General features: G+C 38.1%; 2 protein-coding genes across 3 annotated transcripts; one reads left to right on the plus strand and one right to left on the minus strand.

Annotated features, from left to right (window-relative positions):
• The first annotated feature begins 13,349 nt into the window (after positions 1 to 13,349).
• Positions 13,350 to 14,175, plus strand: LOC137727339 (vacuolar iron transporter homolog 4-like). Its single transcript, XM_068466206.1, has one exon. It carries the CDS (start codon positions 13,402 to 13,404, stop codon positions 14,086 to 14,088), a length of 687 nt encoding a protein of 228 aa, XP_068322307.1. The 5' UTR covers positions 13,350 to 13,401; the 3' UTR covers positions 14,089 to 14,175.
• A 3,597-nt stretch (positions 14,176 to 17,772) lies between these two features.
• On the minus strand, positions 17,773 to 25,896 carry LOC137727519 (eukaryotic translation initiation factor 5B-like). 2 transcript variants are annotated; one of them, XM_068466366.1, is made up of 12 exons: positions 25,778 to 25,896; positions 22,738 to 25,509; positions 22,539 to 22,646; positions 22,348 to 22,448; positions 22,140 to 22,230; positions 21,941 to 22,051; positions 21,734 to 21,799; positions 20,264 to 20,323; positions 19,613 to 20,170; positions 18,828 to 18,947; positions 18,387 to 18,506; positions 17,773 to 18,310 (listed from the first exon to the last, which is right to left on the minus strand). In XM_068466366.1, the coding sequence occupies exons 2-12, from the start codon at positions 25,453 to 25,455 to the stop codon at positions 18,245 to 18,247; spliced, it is 4,119 nt and encodes a 1,372-aa protein (XP_068322467.1). In that variant the 5' UTR covers positions 25,456 to 25,509; positions 25,778 to 25,896; the 3' UTR covers positions 17,773 to 18,244. The 2 variants fall into 2 exon arrangements, with proteins under 2 accessions (XP_068322467.1, XP_068322468.1); XM_068466367.1 differs by having other exon boundaries at positions 22,738 to 25,506; positions 25,778 to 25,866.
• Positions 25,897 to 26,139: the final 243 nt, after the last annotated feature.

A 26,139-nucleotide genomic window follows, 5' to 3' on the forward strand; every position in this document is an offset into this window, starting at 1 on the left:
AAGGCGGAAATGAGCGAAGTTTTCTTGGTTTTAGTTTGATTCGAATTTGTTGTATACTCGTATGCCTTCGATTGTGATATATCTAGTAATTGCCAAGGTTGAAGGAGATTATACGATGCCTCGTCCATATACGTGGTTTAGTTTCAATTTACCAAATTAGGAGGTGTTTGATCGACCAGACTTGGAATGGGATTGGTGTGTGCTGTGCCTGTGTAACACCAATAGCAGGCTGGACCAAACATGGTTTAGCGTCTATATTCTCAGGTGGTTTAGCGTCTATATTCTCAGGTGGTTTAGCGTCTATACTCTCCTGCCACTTCTCCGTCTATGGACTGATGCTGCTTGTATTTTTCTTCTGAGATTTCTTTCGGTTCCATTCGAGTTTGAATTTGAGTTGGTGTTTTTCTGTATTTTGGGACTGACGTTCTCAATATGACTTAGACCTGTTTTTGTGTTTGGTAAACACTCAGTTTCAGCTTTTTTTCACAGTTTTGGGTGAAAAAAAAGCCAAAAACAAGAAGCTGCAAAACCCAGCTTTGAAAAACCGGCTTTTTTTCACATCTGTTTTACATAAAAGTTTACCAAACACTCTAATACTGCTTTTTTGTTTTTCAAAAGCACTTTTACAAAAAAGTTTACCAAACACTCTGCTGCTTTATTTCACAGCTGCTTATTCTCACAGCACAGCAGAAGCAGCTTTTTTTCAAAGCACAGCAATACCAAACCAGCCCTAGTTGGCACTATCCTCCTAATCCAAAGTTACACCAAACATGGGACAAGCCCAAGTCCAAACCAAATCAATTCAAGTAATTACCTACAGTTAGTCCGAGCCAAATCAATCTTGTGTATCAAACGTGCCCATAAAGTACAATCTAGATCCTAAACCTTCTATTCATCCTGGACATACATATTTTGATTTCAAAAAGTTCAGGAGCAGGGGAGGCTACCTCATTCCAAGGGCAGGCATACCACAAATCTCTTTTGAGGATTTATAGATGGAGTCTTAGTCCCTTGTTTGGTTTTTACAAATCGCACGACAAAAAGAGCAAAACTTGAACCTATGCCTTGATCTAACGAAGAAAACGATCATTATCAACTCAATCAACCCTCGTTGGCATCCTGATCATAAACATTGATTCTAGGAACAACGACGGAGCTACTAACAAGGCTAAGATGGGCTCTAGCATAGGAAAAGTTTTAGTTTTTTAAGCATAAAGATATTAATTGTTTGGGCTATTTTTTTATTTTTAATTGTTATAATCCACTCTGTACACAAACAAGTCTGTTAAAGAATAAAATATAATTATTAACATTATTTTAATCAATTCAAAGTCCATACGATTCTTAGATTCTAGAAATAAATAATCAACTTTTAATATTTTAGTATTTTATTGTATTCAAATCCAAACGGTTTTAGATTTTCTAGGAGTAAGTAGCTTTAGTTTTCATTATTTTATTGTTTTATTCATTTGAACAACTACTTACACAGTTACACGTTCCTAGCACGATTTTCGGCTGTTTCGAAGACACGGTAGCTCTGAAGTCTGCACGCGTGAAAGTCTACTGATTTTCTCATCAATTGTAAAGTTTTTTTTACCACTTTGTTATTAATTTTTTATTTTGTTTATTTGTTTATTGTTTGAATTTAAAAAATTCGTACTCGAAATTTGTTAGATATAATTTATCATATACAATTGTGTTATTATTGTTTAATTTGTTAGGTCCAACGTTTGTCTAATGAAGAGGTTTAGAAGTTACACCTATCAATTTATTTTTTAGAAAATGAGATAATGATGATAAATTAGAGAGTAATACACCTTTTGCATCTATTAAAGAGGTCCTAAAGGTATTATTTGATTGATAGGTCAATTTGGCTTGTATTGACTTTCCCCGTTTCTATAGCAAGTACTAAATGAGCTATTTTAGAAATGGATCTTATTAAAACAAGATTTCGTAACAAGATAGAGGGTGAGTTTATAGCAGATACAATAGTTGTCTACATTAAAAAAAAGCTTACCGAAAATGTTGATTTAGATGAAATAACAAATGATTTCAATTATATTAAGGGAGTTAAGGATCAAAGGGCACAACTTGAATATGTACTTTTTCTTCTTTTTATTTGTTAACTTGAATAAGATTGATGATATATGTTTTTTTTTTGTTTTTTTTTATTGCAAATTGCAAATTTAAATTATTTCTTTGTTATATCTAGTTGAAACTTGAGTTATGCAGAGTTTTAATTTCTTTACTTGAAAATATTACTTTTAGGTTTATTAGTATACAACTTTATGTTGGTAATAAAAAAAAAAAATTTAAGCATTTGATTTCGTAGTAATAATTCTAGCTTAGCCCACCCACCAAATAATTATTGGCTTCGCTATTGTCACATCCCGCCCCGGGAGGGATCACTTCCCGGGCCCGCTCCACCACCGTAGCACGATATTGTCCGCTTTGGGCTTACCATTCCCTCACGGTTTTGTTTTTGAGAACTCACGAGTAACTTCCCAGTGGGTCACCCATCATGGGATTGCTGTAGCCCCCTTCTCGCTTAACTTTGGAGTTCTTACGAAACCCGAAGCCAGTGAGCTCCCAAAATGCCTCGTGCTAGGTAGGGATGAGAATATACATTTAAGGATCACTCCCCTGGGTGATGTGGGATGTCACAATCCACCCCCCTTAGGGGCCCAACGTCCTCGTCGGCACACACGAAGCCAGGGTTAGGCTCTGATACCAATTGTCACATCTCGGCCCGGGAGGGATCACTTCCCCGGCCCGCTCCACCACCGTAGCACGATATTGTCCGCTTTGAGCTTACCATTCCCTCACGGTTTTATTTTTGGGAACTCACGAGCAATTTCCCAGTGGGCCACCCATCATGGGATTGCTCTAGCCCCCTTCTCGCTTAACTTTCGGAGTTCCTACGAAACCCGAAGCCAATGAGCTCCCAAAAGGCCTCGTGCTAGGTAGGGATGAGAATATACATTTAAGGATCACTCCCCTGGGCGATGTGGGATGTCACAGCTATTGTCTAGAAATTGAAAATTAATATGCATGTCTCCATGTTTTCTTCAAGCATAAATTTGGAAAGCTTTCCATTATTTGTAGAGCGTGTGCCATTCAGATAGTTATAGTAGAGGTTAAGTTTTTGCAAGGTAAATGAATTTGACAATTCTATCACTAACGGGTCTGTTAAGCTAAGTTATTGGTAGTGCAATTCCATGAAGCGTTGTTGCATTACACCATTTTCAACAACTTTAACATCCTAATTCGGATTGAAGTTGGAGTTCCACGGCTTCCAGTATGATCTGGAATTCGAGAAATGTATCGGAGTCTAGTGGCGAAGCCTAAGTCTGCAATGCAAAATATGTTTAAAGAACCTGAAGCGTTGCTGCATTACAACATCTTCAACAACTTTAACATCCTAATTCGGATTGAAGTTGGAGTTCCACGGCTTCCAGTATGATCTGGAATTCGAGAAATGTATCGAAGTCTAGTGGCGAAGCCTAAGTCTGCAATGCAAAATATGTTTAAAGAACCTGAAGCGTTGTCGCATTACAGCATCTTCAACAACTTTAACATCCCAATTGGGATTGAAGTTGGAGTTCCACGGCTTCTAGTATGATCTGGAATTCGAGAAATGTATCGGAGTCTAGTGGCAAAGCCTAAGTCTGCAATGCAAAATATGTTTAAAGAACCTGATCCTGAGAAAGCAATCAGTTGTTCGATGTCAAGCTATGTCTCTTGAGCAACTTTGACTATATTGTGGATGCAAATTTTCACCTCCTTCTTCTTGGACGAAAATGCACCTACAAAACAATTAACACCTTAGGTAAAGGCCAAGAGCCTTACTCGCCCATGATGAATTTTTTGGGGGGAGGGGGGGAGGGGCTTTGGCCGAAGAACTTTCGATGCCAAAGTTAGAATTTGAGGGAAAAGTGTTTAGAGAAATTTGGAGAATTTTGCAAAAGAGTTGGAATTGAGTTTTAAAGAAAGTGATGTAGTATTTATAGGGGTATGGCTGGTCCCTTTGGGAGGATGAGGACTGGCCACTTAGATGGTTTTTTGGGTGTGATTCATAATTTGTTAGGTAATTAATAAATTAATTGGGCAATAAATCAATTAATTAGCTAATTAATATAATTAGAAATGAATGATTTGGGGGTTACCTTGTGGAGAAGATTTGATGAGGATGGATGAAATAGGTTTTGAATAAATATCTATTTTGTGCACTTTTGAATAAATACCTATTTTGAACCTCTTGACATAGTCGCAAATTGTCTCCCAATGACATTTTACTATGTTGAAAAGATGATCGGATGTCTTTTTGATTGAGCGCTTAGATGAATACTCCTTAGTGAAAACTAAGGAAAGTTCGTTGAAACTCTGGATCGACTGTGGCGGTAAGGTGTGAAACCAATCTTGTGCCTCGCCTTGTAGAGTTGTGGCAAAAAAAATTCACATAAGCATGTTGTTGTTCATATAGAAGATGATAGTACTGTGGTAGTGCTTGAGATGTCGATCCGGATTTTCGTCTCCTTTATATGGAGTGAAGTGAGGCATTGTGAACCTGCGAGGTGGATGTATTTGCTCGATCTCATTCGTGAATGGTGACATACTTATGTTGGTCATGTATCGTCGAAGCGCATTGTCGACAACCTCGTTGCGCTGGAAATTGCGTAATCGTTCAGTTAGAAGCCTGTTAACTTATTCTTAAATTTGCCTCTGCTGGGGCAGTGGAACTTTCGGCTGCCCCCGGTCATGACCTATTGGTCTAGGTCTTTCTTCCCTATGATCAACTCGTCTATGCCGTGGTTGCGGTGCACGTGTCACGTTCCTGGCAAGCTAGCGGGCGGCTTGCAGGTTGCCGGTTGAACTTGAGTCGGATTAAGTGACTGCTTATCTCCATCTGTCGTGCTGCCTACTCCGATGTGAGGTGGAGAATGCTCATTGCGAGCCTAGTTATGAATAAACACTTCGCCTGGAAGGTTGTCCATGTTGATAATCGGATTGTGACCTCAACCGTGAATGTATGCTCGTCCGTGGGCTTGATCGAGAGTGCACGCTCCTCCGCGTGCTAAGACGAGAGTATACGTTATCTTGAGGACTTAGGCGGGAACGTAAACTGCTAAAACGCTCGGATCGTGGCTGGTTGAGGGTTGTTCTACTTCGGGACACCTCGTCTGGGGCACGTTGCATCTCAGTACGTTGCAAGAGCTGATTCACCAAGGGTGTCTACTGTGCGAATGCGCTTGTCAATTATATGACTTGTTGAGACAAGTGTTGTTCTCCATTTGGGTTGGAAGAGCTTGGAAGGAATGCATCTCCTTGAGCAGTGGAAGTGTGGTAGACTTCAGGGGTGAGATTTGAGTTGGGAAATGTCAAATCTGGGGAGAAATGTGGTGAAAATGCCTCTGGTTCAATCGTAGGCCTAGAAATTTGAAGCTGGGACGGTTAAACTAATCTTGGGCCGATTTGGGTTGCTTAGAATGCCAAGGGAGTAGGCTGGGTCATGAAAGTAGGCTGGGTTGCGAGAGCAAGCTAAGCCACGAGAATGGGCTGCTCGGCGTGTGGCACACGTGGGTGCGAGGCTAGGGCTCGGCTTGGCAACGTGTTGGATTCATGTCGGGCTTGAGTAGCTCGGGCCATCTGGCCTTGGGCTTGGGCTCGTGTGGGCTTGAATGGCATGGTTTGGGCCATGGTTGTGGTGTTGTGGGCCTTGCCGAGGGTGGCTGCCTTGGTGGTTGCCACAGTGGTGCCTCGTAGGGGTGGTACTGCTCCACTCATCATTGTGTTGAGCCTCGTAGATCGCCACGGTCCTGATCCTTGAATGTTGGAATTTCCGTTCGTCGAGATTTCCGAATCTCTTAACATTTTACTTTTCTTTTACGTTTTATCGAAGAATTTTTAAAAATAAAAATTCCAAGAATAAGAACGTACAAAAAATCTACAAGTGAACAAGAAAACGAAAAATCTTGAATGCGAGAGTCTTCTACGAGCGTTTAATCAAGACTCTCAATGAAAGCACCAATTTGTGGATGCAAATTTCCGCCTCCTTCTTCTTGGACAAAAATACACCTGCAAAACAATTAACACCTTAGGTCAAGGCCAAGAACATCACGCGCCCACAATGAATTGCCCTGGGGGGGGGGGTGGGGAGGGCTTTGGCCAAAGAACCTCCAATGCCAAAGTGAGAATTTGAGGGAAAATTGTTTAGAGAAATTTGGAGAATTTTGCAAGATAGTTGGAATTGAGTTTCAGAGAAAATGAGGTAATATTTATAGGAGTATGGTCGGCCCCTTTGGGAGGATTGGAACCGGTCACTTAGATGGTTTTTTGGGTGTGATTCATAATTTGTTAGGTAATTAATAAATTAATTGGGTAATAATAAATCAATTAATTAGCTAATTAATATAATTAGAAAAGAATGATTTGGGGGTTACCTTGTGGAGAAGATTTGATGAGGATGGATGAAATAGGTTTTGAATAAATACCTATTTTGTGCACTTTTGACTTGATTGAGGGATGATTGCCCACTGCTTGCGCGTAAAAATCCCGGTGTGCCTCGAAGGTAATATTGTCCTTTTACACCCATAAGTACACGTGTTGCCTTCATAATTTTCTTGATTATTTTTTACTCCACATATACCCTCGTCGATAATTAATTATTATGCAATGTGCATAGACACTACGACTAGTGATATTCATTTCAAGCTCTCTACCGTCTACAGTATCACTATGGTGATGGAGATTCGAAGTTTGAGTGCATGCAAAACCTAGATTATAGAATTGGGTTTATATGAAGGGCATCGACAAAGCCTTGAAAACAATGTACCATTATGGGTTAAGGCTTTCTCTTTTAAATTTTTTTATATTTTAAGGGGAGGGTTCGAAACTGTTAAGAGAGAGGATTTCGAATCCAAAATGCATGGGTAGACACTCACCTTATCTATTAAAATATTGGACCATATGCAGGGTTATTATGGCTTGTATATATATATGTTAGAAAGCTTGTTTTAATTTTATGCTAAATTTAATAGTATTATAATTCACGTATAAGTATGAAGTCTAAGATTCAATTGTATACAAACTATGCCCAGCCCCAATATCATTGTATTAGGAAAAGCTTGTTTAACTCCATGACTCACTTGTGATTACTTCCTCTGTCACAACGTTTAAGTTGTTAAGAGCTAATAGGTTTACCTGGTGGGCAGCAATATTATTAATGCGAATAGTAATTTTACGTACATATTTTAGCGACGTGTATAGTATTTATGGGTATGAAATCGGTAAAAACGTTCGCATGAATAATATAGTTTTCTATGTAAGGGTCCTTTGCAGGTGAAAGATAAACTATGAATATGATTTTGCTAACAATTATCCTTCTTTTTATTTAGTAAATTATTAATCTAATAATATTCGTCTTTACTTATAAATAAAATATCTTAAGTTTGAATATCGTAAATAGTAAGTTTGACACAAATTTATTAACTTTCCCTCTTTAGTGTAAATATATCTTAAGTGTAAAAAAATTACGGAATCCCATGTATTAAGGGTTCCACATCATTAGTTAGATAATTAGTTAAATAGTTGTTAGACTTTCTATTATAAAAATAAAGTATGTAATCATCATTCTTTTAAATCAATATACAAATCTCATTTCTCTCTCCAAACTGGCTCTCTAATTCTTCTCTCACATTTCTCTTCTATCTGTAAAACTTCCATCTCCTGGTTTTTGTGATTGTTACTTCTTCAATGTAGTTAGCACCATGGACCATAATAATTAATTTAAAGGTTTACGACACGAAAACACTCCTCTCTCCTCCCCTCCTCCCTATCTACGTGTATTCCAATGGAATCCAACTCAACTTGATATGGATATGTCAGGGCCAATCCAACAAACACCACGCACCATCACAGTAGTTCCATGTCGAAGCAAACGTATATCCCCACCCCGTACAGCAAACTCACACAGTACATAATTGGGGCAATAACAAAAAGAAAGTGTTATTTACACATTCAATTTTACCTTTTACATAATCTTGTTAATTTTTTATCATTAATCTTTTTCGATTTATTCGATCCGATGATCGAAAATTAAGAATGATGTGTGAGAGTAAATATAATAGGCAGATAGCACTACCCTAAAAAGACGAAAAGACTTGGGTTGGCTTTCTTTTCGGCCAACATATATTGCATATATGCTATCTCAATCCACCGTTACGTGTTCCACATGCAACACCAATTCAGTCAACCGATATTCAAATCGGGCACCACACGAACCACTAATACTACGATAATGCACCTAAAACGGAAGAAATTATTAGAGCGTAGTGCGCGACCCTTGCATGTAACTCTCAAAGAGGTTTTAGGAGAAATTTTTGTGTGCATCCCACCAGATTTTACCATGAGTGGATAATATATATTACTACATCATACAATATGACAAGTGCATATGATAATGGTATTATGATCTAGAAATAACCAAGGACAGATCCATATACAGGCCGAACCGAAGTGGCTTTTGTCTAATTGATGAATTACCATACAAATAATTTTGTGCATGGAGTTATGAAGTCAAGTTAACACTCCAACACTCATTAAGACACCCAAGCAACCAGCCTACACACCTAAAGCCTTTCCAGAATTGCTTATTCTCCCAAGGGGGATGCAAACATTATCCTTTTTTATTTAGCATTCATTGAATATAGTGAGTTATCATATTCAAATTAATTCTAGACAGTAAATGAGGCTTAAAGGTTTCTACTAGTGACAGTGAATGTAAATGACTTTATTGGTGGAGAATAGTCCACATCGGATACAAAACATATACATTTTAAATGTGAGAGGTTCACTGCTAGTATCACAACGGCCTTTTATAATATGTTATTAAGTTAAGAACAATATTGGTAATGTTGATGGTGTGACCACCTAGACAACAGCTTTTAAAGCTATTTTAAAAATAAGTGGAGTTGAGTCTTTAATGAATATTTTTAATTCCTGTAACACGCTCATTAATTTTTTTAAATGACATTATTTATCCTTTTACACACATTTTATTTATACTACAAACACTATCCTCTTACACCACCATTGTCATTACCACCACCATTGTTGCCATCACCAACACACCACAATCACACCACCACTACCACCACAACCACAATTACCACTACCATCGTTGCCGCCACCACCACCACCATCACCATAATCCCAACTGTCATCACTGCCACCACAATTGCCACCATCATTTGTTGTCGCCACCCCTACCACCATTGTTACCTATGTAGCCCAACCACTACACCCTTTTTATTGGCAACACCACAACCACCATCACAACCACTGCCCTTGCTACCGTTGTCATCGTCATCGCCCAAACTATGATGTCCATTTTCGTCATTATATACAATTATATTACTTTTCCGTTAAAATTTACCAAACACTTTTAAACTGCTTTTCATACTCACAATACCTTTAAAAATACAGTTTGTCAAACACTTAATTGATTTATTTTGCAACCGATTATTCTTAAAGTACAACAAAAGTAATTATTTTAAAAAGCATAGTAATCCCAAACTGACCCAAAATCTATTCATATATCAAACAACACATGATTTGAAATGTCAATTTTTGAAGGGAAAAAAAAAATCTTCATCTGATCCACCCATTCTTTGGAAACCATACTTTTCTGCAACCTAATATCCAAAGTTGTAGCTTGGCCATCGGGGAGATTTTGGCTTCAAGTAGACAAAACAATTGGGTGGTCCACTAACAAAATTGAAATAATATGCACATATTTTCAAAAGTTTATTTTGTATGTTTAGCTTATGGCTGCCAATTGCTTGCACAACCCATTAATCGGACATGAAACGTTACGAAAACAACAAGCTCAGGTCAATCCATTAACGAGTTGAATCAATATTGGACATTTTAACGAATCAGGTCGTTATCGGGTTACCCTTAAGTGTCTGATAAGATATCATTTGTTATTTTCTAGATGTTAGACATGACAATTTCTTATATGACTCGTTAACCTGACATGAAATGACACGACTTATTAACAAATCATATCATTATTGGGTCACCTGTTAAGAAAACGAGTTTGACAAAACACGACCCATTAAGATAATGGGTATGACACAAAAATAATACGAACACGACAAACACAATCCATTTACCAGACATTTAGCCGTACACAAAAGTCATTTTTAATTTATTGCTCCAATTAGAGGGCATAAAAAACCAATTAGTGATTTGAGTGGGAGTGTGTTGGATGCTGAAAAAGAAAGGGGGATAGGATAAGGAAACCCTAATTCGTTTTTTTTAGTGAATATAAAATCAAGATGGTGGTGGCATTCTTATGGAATGCACACTCCCTTCCTTTTTGTTATGTTACCTAATCCCCACTCTTTCTTTTCCACAGTCGGTGCTTTCTTTCTCAGCAATCCATTGTTGATCTATTTAGTAGGTTTATATTTATCAAAATTTAGTAGGTTTTGATGTAAAAGATATACGAAGGTCCAAACACTCGTACTTGGTATTTAAGCTGAAAACCGGCCCCAAGAGTTATAGCTAGCAACGTCATGAAGATAAATAGTACTAAATAATTGATTCAAAGAATTCCCACTTAAAAGGATTGATAGAGAACCTTGCATCTTGATGATTCCGATTACTTTGGCATCCGTATGGCAGCTCAAAGGAGATTCATGATCGATTATCATATCAAATCTTTCAAACAGTTTACTTTGAGGACATTACACTTTAGTTCACATTCATTTGCTTCATACGCGTGTCCAAACATATTTAGTTACAGATTGGAGCTTCCTTTTTGTTGTTGGCACTGCAGCATCTATTTATGAGCTTACATATGCAAATCCTACCAAATATTTGATGTCTTCGGAATTTTAGGTCTGGCTAGCTATACTTCAAAACCAATCAGAGTCAATTACTACTTACTAGAAGGTATACGTAGTTGTGCTTATGCACGCCATGGACGTGCAAAGTTACACCAAAAGAAGCTACCTAACCAAAATAAATAAATAAATGTAGCACAACCGAAAGAAGTAGAAAAAGATACAAAGGGAAGGGAAAGCCTTGAATTATTGCTTCCGTTTTCATATTTGTTAAAAAAAGGTTACGCAGGATTTGTGTTGCCACTTTTTGTCTTTGTTTGATAGTGTCACGTTTTGCTTATGGACTTGTTTCCGGTGTAACTGCTTTGCAAGTCTTACGTTTCCTCTTAAATTTGATGTTCATAAAGTTGTTTGTTCTTTGTACTATTCTTCTTCCTCGTCACTAATCTCTCTCGGTATGCTGATTACGTTCTACTGTTAGCTCTAATCACCAATTTTCCTTATTAAGCTCAGATATTAATTTGAAGCTTATTCGTACAATTGGGTCACAGGCAAGTTGGTCGAGATCAAGCTTCAAGATCATGCATGCATGCATGTATAGTAATTAATCTTAATTTTATTTGCTTTCAATAGTATGCAATCATCCATGTTATAAGTCGATCTAATTATTACAATTGTGCTTATCATCTTATTTTCTTTTTGGAGTATATATTGTATTAATAAGGGATACTTTGAATGCAGTTCCCAATCTTTAACATTCTTTGATTAAAACATTAATAGTATTCAAAGTTTAATCAAAGTCTCTTGACTTTGTACACCTCATTATATTACTACTAATATTTATACTTTTATAGTTTTGACATTAATTGTTTGATATTTTATGAGATTTATAATCCTATAAATTTAAAATCCCTCATTATAATACTATTAGAAACGGTTACAATAAAAAAATTCAAACATTTTGATTTAATAAATGGATAAAAACTATGTAAAAATAAGAAATAATAAATGGCAAAAAAAATGTATCCATAGTGTTAAAAAAATTGGTACATTTTACAAAAAAAATAGGTACACCACAAAATCATCAATATTGTTTCAACTTAATTGTACATTATCTTGTCATAAAACGGATGTGAAATCATATTCTCCAACATATATGTACTTTTCTCTTTTCATGCTACGAAGAATGGAGCATGCATTCATATAAATGTAGGGTGATAAACATCTACTAGCTAGGATGCGCACCATCAAAAGTTTAAGCATTATACTGGATAACTTGTGTTATAGGACAAAGTATTTTACATCCCATCTGCTTTTAAATTATATTTTCTTTCTAAATTTTTTTGTTCCCCTTGGCTACAAAATTTAAAAAAAGGACGTTATTTCAAATACTGAATTAATGGATATATGAATTTATTGTACCAATGTGACATCCCACATCGTCCAGGGAAGTGATCCTTAAATGTATATTCCCATCTCTACCTAGCACGAGGCCTTTTGGGAGCTCATTGGCTTCGAGTTCCGTAGGAACTCCGAAGTCCGAAGTTAAGCGAGAAGGGGGCTAGAGCAATCCCATGATGGGTGACCCACTGGGAAGTTGCTCGTGAGTTCCCAAAAACAAAACCGTGAGGGAATGGTAAGCCCAAAGCGGATAATATCGTGCTACGGTGGTGGAGCGAGCCCGGGAAGTGGTCCGCCCCGGGCCGGGATGTGACAATTTGGTATCAGAGCCTAACCCTGGCCGCGTGTGTGCCGACGAGGACGTCGGGCCCCTAAGGGGGGTGGATTGTGACATCCCACATCGCCCAGGGAAGTGATCCTTAAATGTATATTCCCATCTCTACCTAGCACGAGGCCTTTTGGGAGCTCATTGGCTTCGGGTTCTGTAGGAACTCCGAAGTTAAGCGAGAATGGGGCTAGAGCAATCCCATGATGGGTGACCCATTGGGAAGTTGCTCGTGAGTTTCCAAAAACAAAACCGTGAGGGAATGGTAAGCCCAAAACGGACAATATAGTGCTACGGTGGTGGAGCAGGCCCGGGAAGTGGTCCGCCCCGGACCGGGATGTGACAACCAAACTACGGTATGCAATGTAAGTCACCAGACCAATTAGTCAAATTCTTTGTTCATCTTCTTATTTTATTTATTCCTAAACCTGCAGACTATATCAGTGTTTTCATAACATTCTATGTAAAATAAGTAAAGAATATGATAGTGGTATCTTATACATAATATATATATGTACACACACACACACTCGATATCAGCGTTTTCATAACATTCTATGTTAAATAAGCAAAGAATATGATAGCGTTATCTCATATAAATTTTTTCTTTTTAAAAAGCAATGGCACTAGGTAAACACACTTTGCTTTGTTCCATTTGGTGTACCCCGCCTTTGCCTCCATGATTGAACCTCTCCCTCCATAAATACCCTTGTTGTGAGCGTGTGTCCTCCACACTTCTTCAATTTCTCTCTACTCTCTTCCTCAATCCACAGTACACACATAAACCCTAATTCCTCATTTTCCATTTTTCTCGTTACTTTTTCCATGGCTCCAAACAGCCAGACTTCCCTAGCTGAAGGCAAGTGTGCCATCATAATCACCCCAAACGACCTCGAGCACCAAACAACCCTAGACAAAACGGAGTTTGACTACTCCAAACGCTCCCAATGGCTCCGCGCTGCGGTTCTAGGCGCCAACGACGGATTAATCTCAACTGCGTCATTGATGATGGGAGTCGGAGCTGTGAGACAAGACATTAAGGCCATGATACTAACCGGGTTTGCCGGACTAGTAGCCGGAGCATGTAGCATGGCCATTGGAGAGTTTGTCTCCGTGTACTCCCAGCTGGACATAGAGGTGGCTCAAATGAAAAGAGACAATCAGAACAAGAAAAATAACCAAGAAGTTCACGTGGCAGAAGATGATGGTGGAGATGGAGATGATAAGGAGAGCCTGCCCAACCCTTTACAAGCAGCAGCTGCATCAGCACTGGCGTTTTCAGTGGGAGCAATGGTTCCATTGCTAGCGGCGTCGTTTATAAGGGGGTACAAGGTGAGGTTGGGAGTTGTGGCCGCGGCTGTGAGCTTGGCTTTGGTGGTGTTTGGGTTGTTGGGAGCAAAGTTGGGGAAGGCACCAGTTATGAGATCAGTGATGAGGGTTCTGGTTGGAGGTTGGATGGCCATGGCGATTACCTTTGGGTTAACAAAGTTGATTGGCTCAAGTGGGCTGTGAGACCCTTTGATCTAACGCCCATTAATATTGTGTTGCAAGATTTTTCGTTTTTTTTTTTTTTTTTTTTTTTTCTGTTCTTATATTTTTTTTTTTTTTTTACTGTTGGGTTTTGTGTAATATGAAAGATGACAAGATGTGCATAGGGAGTGAGTTAAGTTGCTAATTTTCTTGGTGTAACTTCTTAAAGTAATGAAATGCATATTAGTAGTATAAGAAGTAATTACTTACACTTTACTTCTCATGCATCTGGCTATTTCGTACACCTTACTTCTTAAAGAAATGAAACGCATATTTTTAATGTATTTAATTTAAAGAAGATAAAAAGTAAAGATGTACATAAAGATGGTGTAAATAAATCACATCTGTATACATTATTAATATTAAAAAAAAGTATTAAGTATAAGTTAATTGATAGCATCTTAATTTGGCTCCATGTATGTGAGCGAAAATTTCAGTTTGAAACAATTCTATAACATTGAGAATATAAGGAGTAAATTGGAGGAATGATCCCTAAACTATGGTTGAATTGTAGTTTTAGTTCCTAAACTAACAATCCATTAAATTTGATCCCTAAACTTGATAAAATGGGGAGCATTGTTCCTCTATCACAATTTTGTTAGATTTTCCCTTAGAGTGCCTGAGTGGCAGGTTTATGGGCCCTACACTTAAATAATTCAGTGCTACCTGGATTAGAAATATTAAAAAAAAAAAAAAAAATAGCAGGAAAGAAAAAATTAAAAAAAAAAAATTCTATAGACCCACCCGCACTTCACCAACTCTTGCAGTCCACCCCTTCACCTTTGAGTCTTTGACCAACTCCCCAGCCTACCTTCCATCTTCATCTCCCAATCCCCTGTTGAATATTTTAAGAATATAATATAATGTAACATATACATACATACATACATACATACATATATATATATATATATGCAGCTGTTTGACGGGATGGGATTCGACCCAATAATCACACCTTTTGATATGAAACACTGCACTTTTATTTCTGTTGGCTAAAGGACATAATGCATCCCGTACATATGCATTCCTTTACGCCTCTTGTATCAGATATATCCATTAGAAATATTGATGCAATGTTCAGTTGTATCTCATGGTGAGAGGACACACCCAAAATCAAAAGATATATCTAAAAGGTGCAATTCTCTCTATATATATCGGTAACATTAGCATAAGAGAAGATTCATTCAGAAATTTGTTGTCTACATAATTTTTTTGCTCTCTCTTCTCTCTCATCACATTCATATAATTTCTTTCTAGTTATTTCTAAGGGAATACAATTCGGTTTTGCAAATCGAATATTTCATACTTTGTTGTATCCTAGAAGTGACTTGCCAAGAACTTTTTAGCAAACTCATTCGAGTGGAGGTAAATAACACTTTAAGGAAACGATTCAAGTTGTACTTCAAAATCATCATTCGGATTATTCTCCATAATTATACATTTACTCTAACATCCCCACAACCCAGCCGATCCCCAACCCGTAGCCCACAAAGTTCCGACCTATGTGCGGTGAGGGTTTCGATTGTAGGTGGTGGGAAATAGAGATTGAGTTGTCAAGGCAGCGTGGACTAAGGTGCTGCAAGGATGGAGGTCATTGTGTGAAGTCGTTTGGAAAGGAAGATTGTGTTCCAAATTTAGATTTGAACTTTTCTATGGTTTGGTTGTTGGGAGAGTGCTACAATGGCCACTGGGTTTAGAGAAGGAGGTGGACGGAAGGAAGATGGAAAAGAGAAAGTTAATCCATTTTTATTTTATGTAATTTCATTTTCCTTTCTCTGTGTTTGTATTTTTTTTATAAATTTTTTAGCTCACATGGCATCCACATCAACAAAAATGTGGAGCACACAAAGACCACATCATCATCGTAATAGAAAATATCACGGTGTTAGTACCCAAGGACTAATGCTTCACATTTTGTTAAGTTGAAGGACTAAAACTAATGAAATTTTAGTTCAGGGATCAAAGCTACAATTCAATCAAAGTTAAGGAACATTTTCTCAAATTTACTCGGAATATAAGTATTATAAGACTATAATATCTTCGCCATGTTATTTGTTTAAGACAATTTTGAACCAAACATAAAGTCTACAAGACCAAAAAACAGGACTGACAAATCTAAATCATAAAAATTATATTGATAATTTAATATACGTATATAATCGGGTCGGGTTTGGATCGAAAATAATAATATCACCACTGCTCTATATCCAACTTAGGTTTAAAAAATAAAAAAAAAAAAAAAAAAAAAATCTCCAATTCCTTTGTTCTTCATAACTGCCCCATTAGAGTGAGGTACTTGGGGGGAAGATATTATAATCGAACGAGTTTTGCAGGTGGTTGCAAATGAGAACACCGATAAACAAAGGAGAACCACATGTGAATAACTTTGAAATTCAAGGTATTAATTATTTGAAAATTATGTTGACATGGTTGTAACCAAAGATTTAGGCCTATTTAAGTAAGGTAAGGCGAGGCATGGCATGATTTGGAAGAATCGAGCAGACCGGGCCTACGGTTTATATGAATAAGCTCATTTATTCATTATTTTTCAACCATAAACATACGTTTTAAGGTTAGTAAGACAATACTAATGATATGTAGCTTAATAACATGGTCAAATAAGATTTTTGTTTTTTGTTTTTTCTGTTTTCTTTTATTTTTTATAATTCTAAAATAATTAAAGTTTGTTTTGTTGAAGTCCGCCACGTTCTACTAATCTAGCCCAAAACAGTCTAGGTATTAATGGGTTAGGACTACTAGCTAAATTGGACTTAATGTTTTATTAAGTGAATCAATCCAAGCACGATTTGTTTATTAAGGGGGTCGGCCCAAGCACGGCCCAAGTCTATGTGAACCGATTTTATATGGGCAATGGTGGACCGGCCTATTTGACACCTCTAAGCATGCGTATGGTGGGCCGGCCCGTTTGACATCTCTAAGCATGCGTAAGTGGTATAGAATCTCATTAAAATATTTGTTTAAAATTAATGAGTTAATGGGTGGTCTATTATTTGCAACTTTTAACGCATGATTTCCAAAACCCTACCAAGGCTCACAAGAAACTAACGATTGATTATCCAATCGATGTCCCCGAATCATCCTAGAACACCAAATTAAGTCAACGTTTGCGGCATAAATTTGACCTCTGATTCATCGAAAGGGCATTTTGGTCACTTCCACATTATAATTCTCGTTTTGCATGCCCTGAGATACTTCAAATTATAGAACCTATTGCCAAAATTTCTACTTGGTATTCACTCAAATATTCAAAAACACAATTAAAAACACCAACTGCGATTTGGTAGCGGAAAAACTTTGACAACTTTAGAATCGAAGTACAGAACATATACCGTTTAGAGGTACAATCCAATGATATTTTTGTTCACTTGTACATGAAAGGTTTTAAATTTGAATCTCATCGATGACAAATTCAATACCAATATTTTCCGCCTCACCCTATAGTAAAAACATATTATGACACCAGTTTCTTTTGTTCCAACCCTCCTTGATTCGGTCGAACATATATATTCAAATTCTGGAAAATGAAAAATCACACCTAACTTTGGGTACTTTTCGGTCAGAAAAGTCCACAAGATGGTCATGTGGTCGTTCGCGTGCAGAAAAATAAGGAGAAAATATATAAGGTTCAAACCATGGAAAAACAGATGAAGCCACCAAGAGACGTTAATTTCTATTTGAGGTATCCTTGAAATATATGGTACTATACCGTGTCCGTCGGGAGAACAACGATAACATATACTCATGCCAACAACCGTACAACTTTAATGTCGAATTTCAGATCATTCCCGTTCAACGCTGGCTCAACAGGTTTCCAAAAGGACTAAACAAAGCTGTTTGCTTCCATCAATATCGACTTGGATCCGACACTGCATGGACAAAAAATGCAATGCACTCTCTTGGATAAAGGACCTCCTGAAGATGCAAACCGGAACTTTTTCTCCCCCTACACATACGATCGCACTTGAATTTGAGTGCCGAAACTTATTTGTGTGCCGCTTACGATCAAAAATAGATCCGCAAGGAACCTTGGTATCGTTTCTGCTTGCCGCTGAAGTCGTTACAGCCTCTCGAGTGTTGTGTTACGAAAGAATTTCCTCAAACATGGCATTAGCTCTTCTCATGGTATCTCGAAAAGTTTCTTCAATTTCACGAGCAGCTTCCACTCCTCCATTGATAGTTCATCCTGCATATTTGAATTACAGTTCATAACGATGGTTCACATTGTCCGGAAGTAAACTGTACAACGAAATAAATCTTACCCGGTAATTCGCTTTAAGTACATCAATCGAATTCCTTGAGATTTGGCTGACAAGTTCGTCATCAATTTCAAAATGCCTACCAAACATCTTTTGCTGCTCTTCCGAATTTGACCCAATAATCTGCAAAAACGCAAGAAAAAAGCTGCAATAAGCACGAGGACAAGTGTAAAAGTTTCATTTCACTATTTAAAAGTATAAGTTGGAGAAGGGGTAAGAGAAAAAACAGATGAAACGCAAACGAACTACGTGATCGGCTAGAAAACAGGAAAAGCCAAGACCAAACGGTATTACAAAATGATCGGCCAGAACATGAAAAAAATAAAATAAAAAAACAAAAAACAAACTAAAAGCAAGACCACTCCACAACTGCAATGACAAGCCAATCCAGACGACAAAACTAGCACATATATTTGTATGTCAATACTTATCACACATTCATACCTTAATGGCTAACTTCGACCCCTTCTTCGCCGTATCAACAGGTTTGTGGTTATTTTCAATGGATGCAATGCGCCCAATAGAAATAAAATCCCTTTGAGGAATACAAATTGGAGTACCCACCTGCACAGAGCATACAATAAAAATAATAAGAACTTTCACCTAACATTCCTGGCATTGTAGTACAATCGGAGCTGAACTTAATTAGCAAACATTTAATTGATTCGATATTAACACTTTCAAAGATGCAGAAAAAAAAAAATCAGACATACAAGGAGTTGGACTTATTCATATTAAACCAAAAACAGAACTCGCAAACATTAAATAGGCACTATACAAGAACTAGTATTCATATGATGAAGGGAACCAAGAATAGAAAAACTGAGCGAGCTGGCACAGCAAACCATTTAAACCAATCTACCAGACTTCCAGAATTACAAATTTAGTAGCTCCCAGCGAACCTTAGCAGGTTCCCGAGCAATACTCTGTCACAGTTTTTCAAATAAATTGTTTCCACTACCTACGCTATACATTCAACAACCCTGCTAACTCCTTCGGTGAAAATTACAAACCATCCTTATACTTGCAGCAACATTCCATTTTAAGTCTCTTATCAGATATTTTAAATTCAAGTATTAAACAAAAGAATTAATACTGACCAAAAAAACATAGAATTAGTAAGGGACTTATAAGAGAAATTAAAAGAAGAGAGACAAATTAAGATGGTAAACAATCATATCCCGCTAAAAGAGAACTAGGTAAACCAAATGGAGTGCATATAATAATACCTTCAAAATGCCATCGAGAACCTCAACCCCCAAAATAATTGGATCCTTCTTGTTGAAAACACAGTTGGGCATAATCTTGAGCACGCACGGAAAGACAGCTTCATCAGCAGATTCCTTCTTCTTTTCCTCCTTGATATTTTCAATATAGGCCTTAAATTGATCAAACAAGTGATAGATGATATCGGCAATGAAGATCTTCACACCTAAATCATCTGCCATTTCTCGGGCCTCTGGTGTCACTTTGACATCAAATGCCAAGATGGTGGCAAACTCCTTTTTCTTTTCAAGCATTACACTGGCCTTCATGACATCCTTTTTATGCACAGGTCCTATGCTAATACCACTAACGGGAATGTTAACGACTGGTGTTTTCAAAAACTCTAGCAATGCTTCCAAGGAACCTAGAGTAGATGCTTGAACGCAAACACCCTCACCACTCTTGTCAATCCTATTCAAAACTGACTTCATGTCTTCCATAGCTGTTTCCTTGATTTCGTCCAAGTCATCATGAGGCCCTACCACATGTAGAGCAGTACCAGCAATAGCGTGCTCAAGACCCTTCATAAAACAAACATCAAAAATCAAGAAAATCCCACAACATGAGTCCAAATAGATAGAGTTGGATTGGCCTTGATTTCAATGTAAAATTACCTGTGCTGAGATTTTGATACCCTGTGCAGCCTTGATTTCACTATGATGCAGATATGCTCCCTGAAATAAAGACCCACAGAATCATTCATCTGATTCAACATGGAATGTTGTTTATGGACGAAAATAAGTGAATAAGAGATCCCACTGAATTGGATTTGCACCATCAAAGAAATCGACTATTTGATAAACCAGATTAATCAAATAGTTATCTGAATTGAGAATCCAAAATAAACCATTTTCCAAACTATGTAGAGTTGCTCCAACAATCGTTTTGTCCTAAGTTTATCAAGAACAATTATCTGAAAACGGCACTGAACCCAACCTCCATATTTTTTAACCCCCATCAAGTTTTTAAGTGATATTAGTCTACTATTTGCATTACCAAAATGGCCTTGCCTCCTTTCTTTCCCTTTATCCTAATCAAATCGTCACTCCTTTATATTTCTTTTTGAGTAAATTTGTGAATCGGGCAGGACCAAATCTGGAAAGGCTGGACTTCCCTCCTATTGCTATTACTTAATTCCTTCTTCCTTTAAATTACTTGTTTATAATAGAAAAGAAGCATTCAAACATCGGTCTGGGCTCTCTTCCACTCTTCTAGAAGATTACCTGGTTCCACTAGCAGCCATATTGGCCTCAATATCTTGGTTCTCTTCTATTTATTTGTGTTATGTAGTTTTACATATGTGATCCCTTTAAAGTACTATTATGTAAGGGTCCATTTGGGATAAATAATATTCTAATGTAGATGGGAAAATAGGAAATGTGAGGCGGGAATAGCGCCACTCTTATCTAAAAGTTTTTTTTTTTTAAATTACAAAATGAAAAGGAAAAAGAAAACAAAAAACAACATCAAACAAGCATTGAGGAATAATGCAATGATTGTAATCACATAGAAATCCAAAGCAATACAGCACTGCGGCCCCTAAATCATAAAAAAGAGCACTGTAGCACTGCGCCACTATTATCTAAATGTTACTGTTTTTTTTTTTGGAAAAGCACCCCAATGGCAATACCTAGGGTTTTTTAACAGAGAACATGACAATTTTTTATGGATGCATGCACCATAAAGCAGATCCATTGTGGGGTAGGATTCATTTCGAGTTTTTCGCAGATGTGCTGGCTGATATTTCCTGAGATGTATTTGGATGGATTCACCAGAATGGTTTGGCTGTTATTTCTTTCAATGAATGGGGTTTACCTGTACCTTGTGTCTTGCTTGTTCGCCAATGTAAAATTCTGAACCTTCTATGTTTATGATAATATTAATATTTTCCATTTCTTTAATACATGATCAGCCAACACCACTAACATGTGCACGTAGCACTTTATGCTGTTGTACTTATTCTTCAGTCGACTAACTTTCACTGGGAGCAACAGATTTCATTCTCACACTAAAATCACTAAATAGCTAATTGCAATGCAGAACAAAAAGCAGAAAAGAGTTGAAAAGAAAAGAAAGAAACCTACCTTCACACGAAGTTCTTTCATTGGATGTGGCGTCAATAGAGACCGAATTGTAGCAACAATAGGTCCCTAAAAGAGACAAAAAAAATTGATATCAATAATGGGACCTACTACAATCATTTGCAAGCAGTTCTAAAGCAAATATTGAAAATAGTTTTATAACCGTCAAACTTTACAAAAATTGTCTCGGAAAAGATTTTAGATTCTTGCCTGCATGCCGCAAACCACTATTTGATCTCCTTCATGAAGCACACCATTAACCAAAACAACATCTATTGTTGTCCCAAGGCCTTCTATAACCTTAACCTCCAAAACCGTACACTGGTTCACAAGAACAGCCCCCATCAACTCACACATAAACAGTTAAGCACCTTTACATTACTGGAAACAAGGTGAAACTATATCAAACCTGAATTTCATTGCTGAAAGTGAGTTTCACAACCATAGTTTTCTGCGTCCACTGAACCAATAGTAATAGCAAATCTGGAATTCCTTCACCACTGCGATATTCAAAAGCCGAATTTCAGGACATAGCATAGAGCAAATTACTAAAAAAAAAAAACCTTTGCAGTAGAGACTAAAAAGTAAAAGAGATAAGGTTATTCCACAAGCCATACCTAATGGCACTTGTAGGAATAATACTGTATGTTTCCCCCATTTCTTTATTCTTATAATACAATTCAGTATTTAACCCCTGCTCCTTGAATTGAGTGATAATCTGGCAAACCATACAAACAATTGAAATTTTAGAAACACAAAAGGTCAAGCAAATAAAGTGAACAAAAGACAAAGTTGCAGTACACGAGACCTGTACGAGCCTCATATTGAACTCATTTTGTACATCCTTAGATTGTTGCTTCATTGCTTTCACAATTGGTGCATTGCGGCAGGTTTTCCATCCGTAGAGTCTGTCCACCTAAAAATTTGATATTCCAGAATACATAAATAAACATTTATGAGACGACAGTATTAGAGATCTGGACAGTAGATTTGACCATAAACCTCACCTTATTCAGCGCAACAATGAATTCCGTATTCCTCATTTTCAAAAGGTTGAGTGACTCTATTGTCTGAGGCTCTAAACCATGCATAATATCAACCACCAATATAGCAATATCACATAAACCTGAGCCCCGTGACCGTAAATTAGTGAATGACTCGTGCCCAGGGGTATCAATGACCAACAGACCAGGGACCTTCAGCTTCGCATCAGCTTTCAGTTCCTTGGTCCTCTCACGGATGTTCTCAGCAGGAAAATATGTTGCTCCAATCTGCTGAGTAATACCTCCGGCCTCACCTTCCTGAACATTTGTGCCTCTGATACAATCCAGCAGCTTAGTTTTACCAGTATCAACATGGCCCATTATGCAGCAAATAGGTGAACGAAGGTTATCTCCACTTTCTTTAGGGTCAGCATTAGAAGTTGCCGCTGCTTTTTTAACAGAAACATCTTTCTTCTTACTTTTGTCAACATCATTATCAGGTTGTTTTTTCTTATTTTCACCATCCTGAGATTTTATTGGTTGAGAAGGAACGGTTTTCTGGGCAGAAACTGATGGCTTGGCACCTGCACTCTTTATGTCTTTTTTTGCAACAGGTTGAGAGTCAATCTCTTCATCAGAAAATCCACGTTTAACAGAAAGGCTAACATCATCAAAGCTCTTAACATCCCATGGATCATCATCATCATCATCTTCTTCTTCTTCTTCTTCTTCCACTCCATTATCTTTAACCGATTCAGCAACTTCAGATTTTTCCTCCAGATCCACTGACTCTACATCTTCTACTTTTTCAAATTCCCCAGACTCTGGCTCAGGGATAGTGTCCAGCTGGCCTCCCTCTTCTAGGTTTTCCACTGGCTTCGCAGAAGCTGCACCATTTGCATGAATGGGTGCTGCTTTTGTCTTCTTTTTCTGATACATGGGCCGTTTAGCCTTTTTCTCATTGTCTGCCGTCGGGAGAGGCAAACCCCCTGCATTAGCAAGTATCTGGTTTCTCATTGCCTCCCGCCGACGTTGTTCTTCTTTTTGCTTCGGCGTTAAAAACTTGCCTTCCTGTTTCTTCCTTTGCAGCTTCTCCTTTTCCCTTTCCTTTCTCAGAATTCTGGCCGCCTCTTTTTCCCTCTCAAGTTCTTCCTGCTTACGCAGCTCCTCTTCTTCTTTCCTCTGTTTCTCCTCTGCTTCCCTTTTCAACCTCTCTTCCAGTTCCTGTCGCCTAGCAAGAGCCTCTTGCATCTCCCTCACATGTTTTGGAAGTTTCTTATCTGCTACTTTACCTTTCACTTCTTTCTTCTTGGGATCCGTAGGTTCAATTTGGGTTTCTTCTTGTTTATCATCCTTAGTGACCACGGGAGCAGTAGCAGTCCCTGCTGCGGCTGCAGCCGCTGCCTTTTTCTCCTTTTCCTTCTCCTTCTTCTTTCTCTTCTTCTTTGCAGCAGCAGACTCCCCAGTCTCTTCTTCACCTTCCTTTTCACCAGAAGCATCAACCGGGGCAACCAGATCAGGTTGACCCTCAACTTTCTCCGCTCGCACAGTAGCCTCAGCTGGTTTCGATGTAGTAGGACCCTCACCTAGCTCAGCAAGAATATTATCCAAGTCATCTTCTTCTTGAGCAGTCCTTCCACTCTTCTTCTTCTTTTTCTTACTTTTTGAAGTTTCTAGAACCTCTTTACTCATCTTAGTTTTAGAATCATCAGCTTCGCTTTTACTAGTTTCAGTGTTTGGTTGTTCTGGTTCAAATACATCTGTATCTTCACTCAATGCAGTAAAAACACCATTACCTTTCTTTTTGGAAGACTTCTTTTTACCTGTGAATGCAATCACAGATGCATCTTCATCTTCAACTGTGTCATCGCCAACTCTAGTTGGTTCAGATACAGAAGTATCTTGATCATTCCCCTCATCAAGCAGAGCTGAGCTAAGAGAATTAGCACCGCTCTTTTTTGATACCTTTGATGACTTCTTTTTCTTACCGGAGAATGTAATCTGTGGAACTTCATCATCCTCATCATTTTTTTCATGCTTATCCTCATCTGCATCATCGAGGGCATCAAAGCTAGCTGCTGCAAACACATTCCCACCCTTCTTCCCACCCTTAGACGGCTTCTTCTTCCCTGTAAAAGAGATTACAGGCTCATCTTCATTCTCACTATTGTCATCTTCTTTACTCTTATCCACAGAGCTCTCAACAACCTCACCATCACTATCGCCTTCATCACCAATCGCATCAAAAGCTGACCCTGAAAACAAACTACCACCAGTCTTCTTGGACGATTTTGAAGCCTTCTTCTTGCCAGAAAAACTCACCACTGGAGCACCCTCATCATCATCACCAGTTAACCCAGAATTCTCATCATCATCACCGTCTTCGTCTCCAAGCAGCCCAAAACTCGAAGAGCTGAACGCACTATTCCCACCACTCTTCTTCGACTTTCCCTTCTTCTTTCCAGTGAAGGCAACTTGGGGAACCTCATCTTCGCCCTCGTCCCCCTTTCCCACATCATCAAAGTCATCATCATCCCTGCGCTTTGAAGCTTTTGAATTACCCTTTTTACCCTTCTTTCCCGTGACAGCAACTTTCTCTTCCTGCGCCTGAGACTCCTCGGACAGCTCAGTTCCTATAGAATACTCATCGTCTTCAATAACCAAAGCTTTCTTCTTCGACTTTGCACCCGCAGCCTGCTGCGGGTTCTCGTCGTCCCGAGCAGTCGGCTTCTTCCGACCCATCGAGGTTTAGGTTTCGACAAATATTATCTGTTGCAACAATTGAATCGAAGCCTCCTTCCAAAAATCGTATCGCAAAACCAAGAATCACAATCAACACAGATGAAACAAACGCGCGCGCACAGATATATACACATTAATATATATATATAGCTATTGCGCGTTTCAAAATCTAAAGAAATAGATCTAGATTTTCACAGCCATAAAGAAATACAGCAAGAATCTGATCCTAAAAACAACAGAAAACAAAATACACACGCATAAGTATGTATATTTATATGTATCTAGAGAGAGAGAGAGAGAGAGAGAGAGAGAGAGAGCTTACTTGGGGCGGTGAGGAGAGAGTGAAAGCAACAGAATTGACGGATTGCGGAGGAAAACGATCGGGTTCGGATGGATTACAATCCACAGAGAGAGAGAGAGAGAGAGAACAAGAAAGCGAAGTGTGTTTGTCTCTTTTTAAAGCTTCTAGGGTTGTGTAGTCTGTCAGGCTTTCTAAGAAAAAAAGAAAGGCGGTTGTGGGCCTTTTTAAAAATTTTCCACCACCTTTGGGCCTTAGCCCAAAACTTTCAAGAAAATACTCACCCCGGCTTTTCAAATTTTTTTAAGGCTATATTAATTATTCTATTACTATAACCTATAAGAAGGAGATTCGAACTAAGGCATAGATACTGATGTAGTACAAAC

This window comes from Pyrus communis, chromosome 3 (genome assembly GCF_963583255.1).
Source record: "Pyrus communis chromosome 3, drPyrComm1.1, whole genome shotgun sequence".
In the NCBI taxonomy this organism is placed as follows: domain Eukaryota; kingdom Viridiplantae; phylum Streptophyta; class Magnoliopsida; order Rosales; family Rosaceae; genus Pyrus; species Pyrus communis.

Coding starts and splice junctions, on each gene's coding strand:
- LOC137727339 (XM_068466206.1), top strand. CDS start 13,402: ATGGCTCCAAACAGCCAGACTTCCCTAGCTGAAGGCAAGTGTGCCATC.
- LOC137727519 (XM_068466366.1), bottom strand. CDS start 25,455: ATGGGTCGGAAGAAGCCGACTGCTCGGGACGACGAGAACCCGCAGCAG. Junction 20,324..21,733: donor TGAAAGAACTTCGTGTGAAG/GTAGGTTTCTTT, acceptor TCTTTATTTCAG/GGAGCATATCTGCATCATAG. Junction 18,948..19,612: donor TTCTCGATGGCATTTTGAAG/GTATTATTATAT, acceptor TGCTCTGTGCAG/GTGGGTACTCCAATTTGTAT.